Source organism: Nothobranchius furzeri, chromosome 12, assembly GCF_043380555.1.
Source record: "Nothobranchius furzeri strain GRZ-AD chromosome 12, NfurGRZ-RIMD1, whole genome shotgun sequence".
Classification (NCBI taxonomy): domain Eukaryota; kingdom Metazoa; phylum Chordata; class Actinopteri; order Cyprinodontiformes; family Nothobranchiidae; genus Nothobranchius; species Nothobranchius furzeri.
This window is the reverse complement of record NC_091752.1, coordinates 52,850,052-52,863,392: the sequence shown is the minus strand read 5'-3', so window position 1 is coordinate 52,863,392 and position 13,341 is coordinate 52,850,052. Positions and strand designations below refer to the sequence as shown.

Below are 13,341 nucleotides of genomic sequence, written 5' to 3'. Positions count from 1 at the left end.
CCACAGCTCGTGGACGCGTGTCTCCTTTCTTCTGGATATGTGATCTGCGTTTTGTAGAAGCAACATCAGCAAAAGCAGAAGGCTCCAAAGTACAGAAGGCTCATACGCGTCTTAAAGCCTGATTCGTGCTTCTCCGTCAGCTCCACAAGCGACAGACACGCACGGATTGACGGAAGCGTTTTGCTCTCATACTTCTCCGTCTCCTGGAGAGTGTTGCAAACCAATTCCCCAGCAGGACAACAGAGGGCGTAGCGCTGTTCTGTGGTATCCTGTCATGTATCGGTCCAAGATCGTGTGTTTATATTCAGTTTTTTGTGTATATAAGAGACTTTTAACAGGGACAAATTTGTCTCTCATTCTCCCACCTCTTCATGCGCTCCCCACCTCTAATCCCCCATTTCCTGTCATTTCCATCCACAAATAAAACTCTTGCTGCGCATCTTTTCACTCCTCCAGTCACGGGAGAATTAAACGTTCATATTTTTAGAGTTTTTTCGCGAGGTCTTCTTCAAGCTGCTCCGTGTCTGTCGCTAGTTTTCTTCGGCTCTCTTTGCAATGGCAGCGCTGTAAACAACAGCGGCGTCCTGACCAATCACAAGCTTGCGTAATCCGTCTCGTTCGACGGATGTTTAAAAAAGTGGGCTCGACTCCGTACGTACTTGCATGCCTGCCGGAGCTCTACGCAAGGACGGATAATGGTGTTGCGTGTCTCCACACTGACGCAGACGGAGAAGCATAAATCAGGCTTAAGTCCACATTACAACAGACACACCCGGAATGGGCCTTTAATTCAAGTCAGCTGAAGCAAGCATAAAGAAGAAAAAGGCAAATGCAGGAAAACACTGGTGAATGTCACTCAGGTACACGGACACTGTGGGTGATGTTATGAGGTGGCATAAATATTAAGGCATGCAGCTGGGAGCTAATCATGTTCATGGCTGGAAAAGGAGGATCTCCTGTCACAGTTTCTTTGTGGTTTATGAGACGGATGCAAACACAGGAAGCTGGAAACGAGATGGATAAAAGCGGAGTTCACACTCCAGTAAAACTGTAAGCATGTCTGGATGGATTGTTATAACTATTTAATATGGTGTAGTAAACTAAAGAGGGAAAACCTTTATGTTTACATTGATATTGACACTCTTTAAATAACTTCTGCTTGGGGGAAACAGTTAACATGGGGGTCTAGAGTTAAATGTTACCAAAATTTGCTAATAAATAAAATTGTAAAGAGCCAAAAAAAATCAATAGTAACCATAAAATTATTTGTAATATAACCTATGTATAAATGCATACATCTAAATTCATGTGCTGAAGTTTATGTTGCATTGTAAGAGTTTTAGGGTGAGACTTTCTTCTAAAAACATCAACAGACTTTTTCTTAATTACTTATTAAAAAATATTAGAATCTTAAAACCCATCCTCCTCTGTTTCCGACTGCTTGGATCCTTTACTATCTTATGCAACTGAACCTCAGACCCTAATAAATCAGTCCAGACATCTGTTTTCACACAACGTTTTGATGTGGTGATGCTGCATTCAGGAAAATGCAGATTTTAATGAAGGCACACGGGGCAATCCTGTATCATGAGGGGTGTGGGGCGATCCTAATTCAGCCCAAGACACTTCCAGAAGAAATGGGATCACTGCTCAGCAAACATGTTGATTTCATGTAAAGTTGGTGTCAAGGTTTTAAAAAATGATTGGGCAGGAACCTCAGCCGCAAACTCCTTCAGTCTTGGGCATGATCAAACTAGCTGTTAGCATGTCAATCCGGCAAAAACGTAGGTAATTTAAAGGGCAGGTAGAAAAATCTGTTATTTATTGTCAATCTTTTTTTTTCCAACAGAACATCAGGCACACACAGGCTGACATGTTTTGACTCACATGGTAAAGTTCTCTTCCGTGTAGCACCGGTTTCTCAGAAGCCCCGCCCACAACTGCACGCCGATGATGCCAAAAATGAAGAAGACGAAGAAGCAGAGCAGCAGCACGTTGCCCAGCATGGGAAGAGTGTCAAGCAGCAGGTTCACCAGGATCCGCATGCCTGTGAGGAGCAGCGGGTGAGTTGATTAGAGGCAGGTTAGCACTTATGACTCCACCAATGAATCAGGCATGTTGAAGCAGAGAAACAACTAAAACATGCATTCTCAGCAGGTCTATTGCACACACTGGTTTTGTGGTAAATATACGCTTTCAGTATATTTATGTAGCCCTGGATGTGAATTAAAAGAAACATCTGGTCAGTCTTGAACTTTAAGATTTGATTTATTTGATTCTACACCTGTTTAAGAATCTTCAAACATCTGTTTTGTTCCTAAAATTATTAGATGAAATACAATTTAGCTAAAACTTAAAACTCGTGCTCTGTGTAATAACTAGCCATAGCGGAGTTTTGGAGGCGACATAAAAAGGTTGTTTTTGACGCCTTTTTGAATTCATGAGCGACATACCCCAAAGTTCAATCTTTAGGCCGCAAACAACTTTTAAGATCACAGACTCACAGAACTGCAGTGAAAACAGATCAAACGGTAGCTGAAGGCCGGTAGGGAAACAAAAACACAAAACCCACATCTGACGCAACAGTTTGAAATGAGATCAACAGCTTCAGAGCAGATAAATCAGTGACACTGACGTGCAGTCAGGCTACAAGAAGTAGTGGTCCTGATGAGATGAAGCTCAGCGGCAGAAACAGGAGCTCATTCCCCGTTGAATAATGATGACCTCATTTCCTGCTGATGAGCCTGTCTCACTGTGATGACATACTGTATTGTGATTAGAGGAACATAATGGTACCTGATTGGACTAATGAGAGAGCGAGGTGAGACCTTTTGATGAGATCACACACCGACATCTAAGAAAGGTGGGTCTCCTGTCACTGTGACAGTTCATATTTAGGTGTGTATGTCTTTGTTTGTGTTTATGTGTTTTAATTCATGTAGAACAGCTCAGTGGTTGGTTAATGTCACAGCAACCAACCTGAACCATAGCAGGGTGAATGACAGAAGAACGGCTGAGAGACAGAACAGAACAGAACAGGAAAGATGGTGGTGGTGGCAATGATGATGATGATTAATGGATGTTGATGATGATGATGATGATCATGGAGGTGGTGATGATGCTAATGATGATGATGCTAATGATGATGATGCTAATGATGAATGATGATCATGGTGATGGTGATGACGATGGTGATGATGATGGTGGTGGTTGTTGCTAGTGGTGGTGATGATGATGATGATGATTGATGATGATGATGATGATGATGATGGTGGTGATGATGATGATGATATTCATGGTGGTGGTCATGATGTTGATGGTGAAAATGGTAATATTGATAAAGATAATGGTGAAGATGGTGGTATTGATGATGATGGTGGTGGTTGTTATTATTGCTGGTGGTGATGATAATGATGATGATTGATGATGATGATGATGATGGTGGTGATGATGATGATGATGGTGGTGGTTGTTGTTGCTAGTGGTAGTGACGATGATGATGATGATGATGATGATGATGATGATGATAATCATGGTGGTGATGTGAGGATGATGAATACAGTCATAATGATGATGATAATTAATATTTTGATGATGATGAGGTTGTTTATGTTGGTGATGACGATGTTCCTGATGAATGATGATGATGATGATATTCATGGTGGTGGTCATGATGTTGATGGTGAAAATGGTAATATTGATAAAGATAATGGTGAAGATGGTGGTATTGATGATGATGGTGGTGGTTGTTATTATTGCTGGTGGTGATGATAATGATGATGATTGATGATGATGATGATGATGGTGGTGATGATGATGATGATGATTGATGATGATGATGATGATGGTGGTGATGATGATGATGATGATGATATTCATGGTGGTGGTCATGATGTTGATGGTGAAAATGGTAATATTGATAAAGATAATGGTGAAGATGGTGGTATTGATGATGATGGTGGTGGTTGTTATTATTGCTGGTGGTGATGATAATGATGATGATTGATGATGATGATGATGATGATGGTGGTGATGATGATGATGATGATGGTGGTGGTTGTTGTTGCTAGTGGTAGTGACGATGATGATGATGATGATGATGATGATGATGATGATAATCATGGTGGTGATGTGAGGATGATGAATACAGTCATAATGATGATGATAATTAATATTTTGATGATGATGAGGTTGTTTATGTTGGTGATGACGATGTTCCTGATGAATGATGATGATGATGATATTCATGGTGGTGGTCATGATGTTGATGGTGAAAATGGTAATATTGATAAAGATAATGGTGAAGATGGTGGTATTGATGATGATGGTGGTGGTTGTTATTATTGCTGGTGGTGATGATAATGATGATGATTGATGATGATGATGATGATGATGGTGGTGATGATGATGATGATGATTGATGATGATGATGATGATGGTGGTGATGATGATGATGATGATTGATGATGATGATGATGATGATGGTGGTGGTGATGATGATGATGATATTCATGGTGGTGGTCATGATGTTGATGGTGAAAATGGTAATATTGATAAAGATTATGGTGAAGATGGTGGTATTGATGATGATGGTGGTGGTTGTTATTATTGCTGGTGGTGATGATAATGATGATGATTGATGATGATGATGATGATGGTGGTGATGATGATGATGATGATTGATGATGATGATGATGATGGTGGTGATGATGATGATGATGATTGATGATGATGATGATGATGGTGGTGATGATGATGATGATGATTGATGATGATGATGATGATGATGATGGTGGTGATGATGATGATGATATTCATGGTGGTGGTCATGATGTTGATGGTGAAAATGGTAATATTGATAAAGATTATGGTGAAGATGGTGGTATTGATGATGATGGTGGTGGTTGTTATTATTGCTGGTGGTGATGATAATGATGATGATTGATGATGATGATGATGATGGTGGTGATGATGATGATGATGATGGTGGTGGTTGATGTTGCTAGTGGTAGTGACGATGATGATGATGATGATGATGATGATGATGATGATGATGATCATGGTGGTGATGTGAGGATGATGAATACAGTCATAATGATGATGATAATTAATATTTTGATGATGATGAGGTTGTTTATGTTGGTGATGACGATGTTCCTGATGAATGATGATGATGATGATATTCATGGTGGTGGTCATGATGTTGATGGTGAAAATGGTAATATTGATAAAGATAATGGTGAAGATGGTGGTATTGATGATGATGGTGGTGGTTGTTATTATTGCTGGTGGTGATGATGATGATGATGATGATGATGATGATGATAATGATGGTGTTTATGTTGATGATGATGATGTTAATGATCATGTTGACGAGAACCATGGTGGTGGTGATGATGTTGATGGCGAAAATGGTGATATTGATGATGATGATGATGATGATGATGATGATGGCGATGGTGGTTGGTGTTGCTGTTGGTGATGATGATGAAGATGATCATGGTGAAGATGATGGTGGTGAAGATGATGATGATAACCATGGTGGTGATGATAATGATGATGATTGATGATGATGATGATGGTGGTGATGATAATGATGATGATTGATGATGATGATGATGATGGTGGTGATGATGATGATGATGATGATTGATGATGATGATGATGATGGTGGTGATGATGATGATGATGATTGATGATGATGATGATGATGATGATGATGGTGGTGATGATGATGATGATATTCATGGTGGTGGTCATGATGTTGATGGTGAAAATGGTAATATTGATAAAGATTATGGTGAAGATGGTGGTATTGATGATGATGGTGGTGGTTGTTATTATTGCTGGTGGTGATGATAATGATGATGATTGATGATGATGATGATGATGGTGGTGATGATGATGATGATGATGGTGGTGGTTGATGTTGCTAGTGGTAGTGACGATGATGATGATGATGATGATGATGATAATCATGGTGGTGATGTGAGGATGATGAATACAGTCATAATGATGATGATAATTAATATTTTGATGATGATGAGGTTGTTTATGTTGGTGATGACGATGTTCCTGATGAATGATGATGATGATGATATTCATGGTGGTGGTCATGATGTTGATGGTGAAAATGGTAATATTGATAAAGATAATGGTGAAGATGGTGGTATTGATGATGATGGTGGTGGTTGTTATTATTGCTGGTGGTGATGATGATGATGATGATGATGATGATGATGATAATGATGGTGTTTATGTTGATGATGATGATGTTAATGATCATGTTGACGAGAACCATGGTGGTGGTGATGATGTTGATGGCGAAAATGGTGATATTGATGATGATGATGATGATGATGATGATGGCGATGGTGGTTGGTGTTGCTGTTGGTGATGATGATGAAGATGATCATGGTGAAGATGATGGTGGTGAAGATGATGATGATAACCATGGTGGTGATGATGATGATGATGATGAGGATAAAAATGATGACGATGATGATGACGATGATGTTGATGATGATGGCTGTGGTTGTTGCTGTTGTTGGTGGTGATGATGTTTGTGGTGATGATGATGATGATGATTACTTTGCTGCTGCTGCTGATGATGATCATCATCATCATGGTGGTGGTGATGATGGTGATGTTAATGATGATGATGATGGTGAAGATGGTGGTATTGATGATGATAGTGATGATGGCTGTGGCTGTGGCTGTTGTTTGTGGTGATGAAAATGATGATTACTTTGATGATGATGATGATGATGATGATGATGATGATGATGGTGGTTTTGGTGGTGGTCGGCAAACTTCATGTGATCATCACAACATTTTCTATCAGACTGAAGCATCGATGAGCTTCAAACGGCACAGACTAAACAGGTTCGTGACCGTGAATTGAGTAAAATTTTAGCCCAATGGGGTTTTAAACTGGAACATGAATACTCAAAAAGACGTTCTTCGTGGCTTTTTTCTGCCATTTAACCAAAAATCTAACTTATAGAAAGGACATTTAGAAAGATTTTACCTTGTTATTTTTAGGGTAAACTTAAAAAAACTGTGAATTTTATCTTTTAATTGAGTTTAAACCTGTCCTTCATCTTTAGCTGATTTATCTTGTCAAATGTTAATGGAAAAGCAGCAGCAGCACTTCTAGAGTCTACGTGTCACCAGTAGTGGCTGGAGGCCAGTCTAAATGTCTTTGTCCCCCTGGGGTTCTTGTCGTTAGGCCCTTTGCTCCATTAGGCCTAATTGGCTGGAGAGAGAGAGAGAGAGAGAGAGAGAGAGAGAGAGAGAGAGAGAGAGAGAGAGAGAGAGAGAGAGAGAGAGAGAGAGAGAGAGAGAGAGAGAGAGAGAGAGAGAGAGAGAGAGAGAGAGAGAGAGAGAGAGAGAGAGAGAGAGAGAGAGAGAGAGAGAGAGAGAGAGAGAGATGGAAGGATATGAAGGGTGAGGCTATGCTGGAAGTAGTTGTTAAAATAAAGCAGAAAAAGCACCTAAAACGTATTTGTTAAACCTAACAAAGCACCCAAAAATAACTTAAAGCTGTTTGCCCGTCTACTCTACCCATCTTGATTTCTGTCCAGCCCTCGTGACTGTCTTGTTTGCCAACTACTGCTGTTGTCAAATAAAGATGGATGCCTCCTCTTGCGCCACAGTAGTAACACATTTATAGCTCCCTGCCAGTGCGTTTCACTTAAGATCTCCTCTCTTCTCTACCATGTTTGTTGTCTTTCCTCCAACTGTTCTGTCTAGCACTGCTTCCACATTGCACCAATTTCCTCAAAAACAAAATCTAACACAGCAGCATGCATGCTCACACACGCGCCACACGGCTATTATCCACCAGTTTTGAGGCAGGGTTACAAATTGAGGTGTGTGTGGAGGTCAGGATGTGTTCATACTGCCTTTGTACTTGTGGGCAAAGCATCAACCGAACTAAACTCAGAACAAATAGCCTTATCCCCTCGTTTCCTCACCTCAAATGGGGTCACAAAAAGAGGGACAGACTAAGAGTGGCGCACAGCTAACTGATAGCAACACAACAGTATGAATAAGGTAGCAGCACAGCATAGAAATACATGAAAACATTATGCACATGTCTGCTGCACGTCAAATATCCTTCTACACACAAACCGGAGCATCTAGAGATTCATACTGTGATGCATTACCATCTTCAGAAGAGCAAAATTGTTCAGAGCCTGGACAATTTTCTCTGGAACACCAAACACACTTTGCTGCATCCAATCCAACCACTTTGCTAAGTGCTTCTGCTGCCTCAAATATTTGACTGAACAGGTTCCTCCTTATTGGCTCTTCAGAACGGAGGTCTGTTTAACGGAAGGGGGTGGAAAAACAAACTATTTATATTTGATTTAACCAAATCTGCTGAAACAGCCAGGAAAATAAACACACAAGTGACAAATGTTCTAGTTCTACCATAAAGAAATTTGAACTAACATAATAAGATGCAAGCAGCATTAGCTGACAATATTAAAGCAATGAGTCGAGTTTGAACTTTGCCCCACCTGGCTAATTGCAGACTTGAATGATTCCAAGCTGCCAATTACAGCAGTAGGACAAATGAATCAATGAGCCTCAGAAAGTTTGTCCAGGAGCTGAGAAGTAAATGAGAGGGATGGGGGTTCAGTCACATGCTGAGCAGTGAAGCAGCATTAATGGGTGGTTTGTAAATATGATAAAGCTGTGACCCAGGGTTTGAGCTCACTTGGTGATTAAGCACATTATGAAAATTTAATCAGGCCCACCAAGAAAGGAAGTTGGCTCGAGGACGCAGGAAGGCAGAAATGTTGTACGAATGAAATTCATCTGCATGAGCTTTCATGAATTTGTAGCTGATGTGAAATGACAGAACGTATGAAAGCACATGTTGGGGTGATGAATCATGACAGAACTCAGAGTAAGGCATGGTTTGGATTTTCTGCAGTGGTTTTCTGGGAAGTAGCTGAGTAGTTATTAGCTTACCTGAAGACAGAGTTTGAAAGAAACATTCACTTGTACAAGACAAAACACACACACACACACACACACACACACACACACACACACACAAACACACACACACACACACACACACACGCACAACTCAAAACAGCAGAACTGCTCTTACTCGGGACTCTGTTGATGGCTTTGAGGGGCCGAAGGACTCTCACAGTTCGGATGGCCGACAGGTTGATGTTCTGTAGATCAAGTGAGTACTCTACCATCCTGGATTTATGATGAAAAAAGACAGAAAGAGAAAAGGACAACATTATACACAGGGTCATTGCCCTATATGATCCCCATGACATAAAATATAAATTGAATTATGACTAATTAGAAACATTTTCTAATGTAAAAGGCAATCATGACACTAACTAAACCCCAAAATAACTCTTTTTTTGCTAACTAACTGTACAGTTAGGTCTTTACAAATGCAATCTTTCTGTTTCTGTGCATTTTTGACATGTTTGTGTGAACTTGATTAAATCTAGAATCTAGGTCTAAACCCGTCTTAGTGCTGCCCCCTGTGGCAGAACTGCAACTACTGCATTTTAAACTTGTGATTGACTGGGGCTGGAACAATTTCACTCATCGGTACAGTCTCCTCCCACTCCCCCTCCCTCCCAGGATGGAAACGCCCCACACTTGGCCATGCCACTCTGTGCTTCCTGGCAATGCCCACTTTCATAGCATTTTTCAAATCTTGACTGGGGTGGAGTTACACTTTCTGATGGTGCACAGTACCTCTTTAAAGCTGCTTTTACCTAAAGCTTTAATTTTTTTTAACTCAAAATTTGTAGTCATCTTTGACTTGTTTCATGGTATTTTAAAATGTTATGACTTAATTTTTCTGATTGTAATTTATTTCTGTTTTAAGATCACTATGATTTTATGACTTTATGATTTTTTATCTATGTATGTAAGTAAGTAAGTAAGTAAGTAAAAGTTTATTTATATAGCGCCTTTCACAGATATAAACCACAAAGCACTCTACAACATGATAAGTGAAGCACTTTGTGATTTTCTGTCGGTGATGAGTGCTATATAAACAAAATTTACTTACTTACAACCTTTAAACCCACATTTTCTGTAATGTCCTGACATGAAAAAAATGTTTCCTGCGTATCTTTGTACTCCTTCAGCCACAGGTGAATAAACGTTTATATTGTCAGATTTTTTTCGCGAGATGTTCTTCAATCTGCTCCGTATCTGTCACTAGATGTGTTCATAAGTAAGCTGTTTCCTGATCTCTGTCGGATATTTAGAAAAGTGGGCTGTCCTCGCCCGTCCTTGCAGGCCTGTTGGAGAGCCCTTGCAATGATGAATAATGGCATTACATGTCTTTGTACGGACGCAGACAGAGACGTATAAACCAGCCTATAGAGAGACTACTGCATGATTGCAGGACTGGAATTTTTGGGATAAGACCAGTGGAACCAGTCTGGTTTCAAATTATTTCTAACCATGCCATGCCTCTGAGGTTAGCCTCCATGGCATGGATACACTGCCCCCACATCCAACCAAGGACCCAGAAATAATACCCCTTTAATGATAAACTGCCAAGACCTCTCAACAAATGAAAGGCTTGTTTATTAAAAAAACTGTTAAAATGTTTTAGTCATGCTAAAGGATGACCTTGCCAAGACCCTGCAGACCATCCATGCTCTGTGGGAGTTTTTACGTTCTATAGGATCACCATCCAACAGGAAGGAAGCCTAAATGGCTTATTCAATTCAAGATGACATTGAATTCTCAACTAAAATAGACACACAATTTGAAATCAGTGGTCAATTTGAAAACTGTGCCCTGCCAGAGTGAAATAACAAAGTATCATGACGGTGAATAACATGAAAGAGATGAGAAAAGAAAGCCATAAAACGAGATTCATTCTATCTTAAGTGTTGCCTGCAGGATGATGTGTCTCAGTCAGAGCCTGGCATCTGTTAGCAAGTCATTTCCACAACACAGCTAAGCTGTTTGTGCCCCAAAACCAGAACCACTTTCACAGGAGAGCAGTCACAGTCCGCCGTGTGTGTGTGTGTGTGTGTGTGTGTGTGTGTGTGTGTGCGTGCATGCGTGTGTGTGTGTGTGTGTGTGTGTGTGTGTGTGTGTGTGTGTGTGTGTGTGTGTGTGTGTGTGTGTGTCTAAAAGTGTCTCTTCGAAAGCGCCGTCAAACATCAACACAGTCACAGCTCAAGTGCACGAAGGAGTCGGTGTGTGTAATGAATGACAGAATAAACGGTACTTTTTGCACGTTTGGAGTTGCAATTAAGCACAAAACGTAATGTGCCGAGCATTGTCGGGGCAGCAGGATACCAACAACTGTCACGAGCTAATGACACGGAGAGCTTGTCGGCCAGCCTTGACAAAACAAGCTCACAGAGGCAGCCTTATGAACCATGTCATTTACAGTAATGTGATGCTTTATTGATCCCACAGGGAAGCTCCTTCCACTTGCCCTTCACAACCTGCAAAGAGACACTTGAGTAGGATTAGTTCATCATTGGCACTTTCTTCATGTATAGTAGAAAAATATCATAACATTGGGATGAAACCTAAAGGTGAAATGCTCTTTGATTCCCCCACCTACACCAACAGTCTTCATTTAATTTAAAGAAAATAGTGGCGAAAAAAGCTATTTTGTTGGGATGAAGAAATGCAATAGACCATTTTCTACATTTCCTTTCATCCAGCATCACTCGAAGGTACAGATTCGCCACACAGAAGCCTGATGAAAATGTCAAAAAGAGAGACGATCACAACAGTTGTTTGGGGCTGGGCTTTCCTGTCTGGGTGCTGTAGTCTTATAAAACCTGCATAAAAGACACAATGATCTTTATCCGATGTAATGGTTATGTGTGGGTTTCTGGGAGCACAAACAGGATGTTTAAATGTTGAAAGGAAACTTTCAGGCAATTAAATCTTTCACTTTAAAACAATATTTGATTGTTTATATGTATTGGCTGGCAACATTTTAAAGTACAAATCCACAAAAATCAATATAAATGTACACAGGACCTGTGCTTTTCAATTCATTTTGTGGTTAAATGCGTGTGTTACTCTCCAGGGGTGTCTCTTCCTGTGCACATCAATCACACCACTGTGTTTAGGGAAAGTAATTAGTGGACTGCCCCGAGTGTCTTTTTCGTAATTGGTCTCCATTTTTCACTGTTTTTTATGACACTTTTTCCTGCTCCTATACGACAACATGTCTGTGTGTTGAGTGTGTGTGTGTGTACAGGTTTACAGGGCAACGCTTGAGGGTAAACCTAAGGCAAACCAAGTGAGGAGAATGAAGAGACACCTTGTCCAGGAAGGGAAAAGAAATTGGGTTGTGACTCTGGAAACAGAAGGTCTGTTGTGCCCTAACATCAAAATCAGAAGCTTCAAAGGCTTATTACTGGTTTTGTGGAAAAACTTTCAACATTTGATATGTTAAGTGATATACCTGAATGTTGGCATTGATTAGATATGTTTTAACCTTGAAGTGACTAAAGGTCCCTGGTTTGTTCCTGGGTTTTGGCACCAATTGTTGAATTCTTGGATCCTCAGGGTCTGTAGCTGGCTGCAGGGCCGACCCCTAGTCCTCCCGCTTCCTATGTATTCCAGGTTAGGTACGCCCAAAACACAATTCGACATTTTACAGTTACTTTTAATTTTATTTAATCAACAATCAAATAAAGACTTTAAGTCAGTAGTGTGTACAGCAAAAGTACAGAGAAGTGGTACTGGTAAATCACACGGGCCTGGGCTCCTTGAATAACATTCAAAAAGTAAGGACAGTTTATCCTACTTAATATTGAATCCTATACTAGGCCTCACCCACTTACAGAGTTGCCCTTCCCTTTTGCATCGGTGTAAAGTGTCACGACGTGCTGCGGAGTGGAGCGAAGGGATGAGGATCCAGACGCGGGAGGAAGACAGGCAGACAGGTAGGAACGTGTAAACAATAATTTTTTAAAGAGCACGCTGGACAACTGAAACAATGATCCGACATGAAACACAGAACAGAAGGGGTTTAAATACACGAGGAGCGGGAGCTAGGGTGATTGGGAAACAAGAGGCAGGTGGGAGCAATTAACGGAGACAGACTAAAACATAAGGGGAGACAGGACAGGGTGTGACAGTACCCCCCCCCCCCATCCCCCCCCCCCCCCAAAGGGCGGATCCCAGACGCCCACAGGAACAAGGAGCAGGGCGGGAGGAGGGGGACCCGGAGGGAGGGCCCAGCGGAACCGAGGGACCGATGGAGAGGGGGCAGGGACCAGCAGAGTGGAGAGAGCATCGACCTCTAGAGTGGATAAGGCGACTTCAGAGACGACTTAAGAGGCGACTTCA

At 41.0% G+C, this 13,341-nt stretch overlaps 1 protein-coding gene across 3 annotated transcripts in view; it reads right to left on the bottom strand.

The window, feature by feature from the left end:
- cacna1ia (calcium voltage-gated channel subunit alpha1 Ia) overlaps positions 1 to 13,341 on the bottom strand; it is a 378,911-nt gene that overhangs the window by 134,375 nt on the left and 231,195 nt on the right. For all 3 annotated transcript variants that reach the window (XM_054750503.2, XM_054750504.2, XM_054750505.2), the window contains exons 5-6: positions 9,131 to 9,228; positions 1,888 to 2,047 (exon numbers count right to left, since the gene is read on the bottom strand). In XM_054750503.2, the coding sequence (XP_054606478.2) occupies positions 1,888 to 2,047; positions 9,131 to 9,228 (258 nt within the window). The remainder of the gene's footprint in view (positions 1 to 1,887; positions 2,048 to 9,130; positions 9,229 to 13,341) is intronic.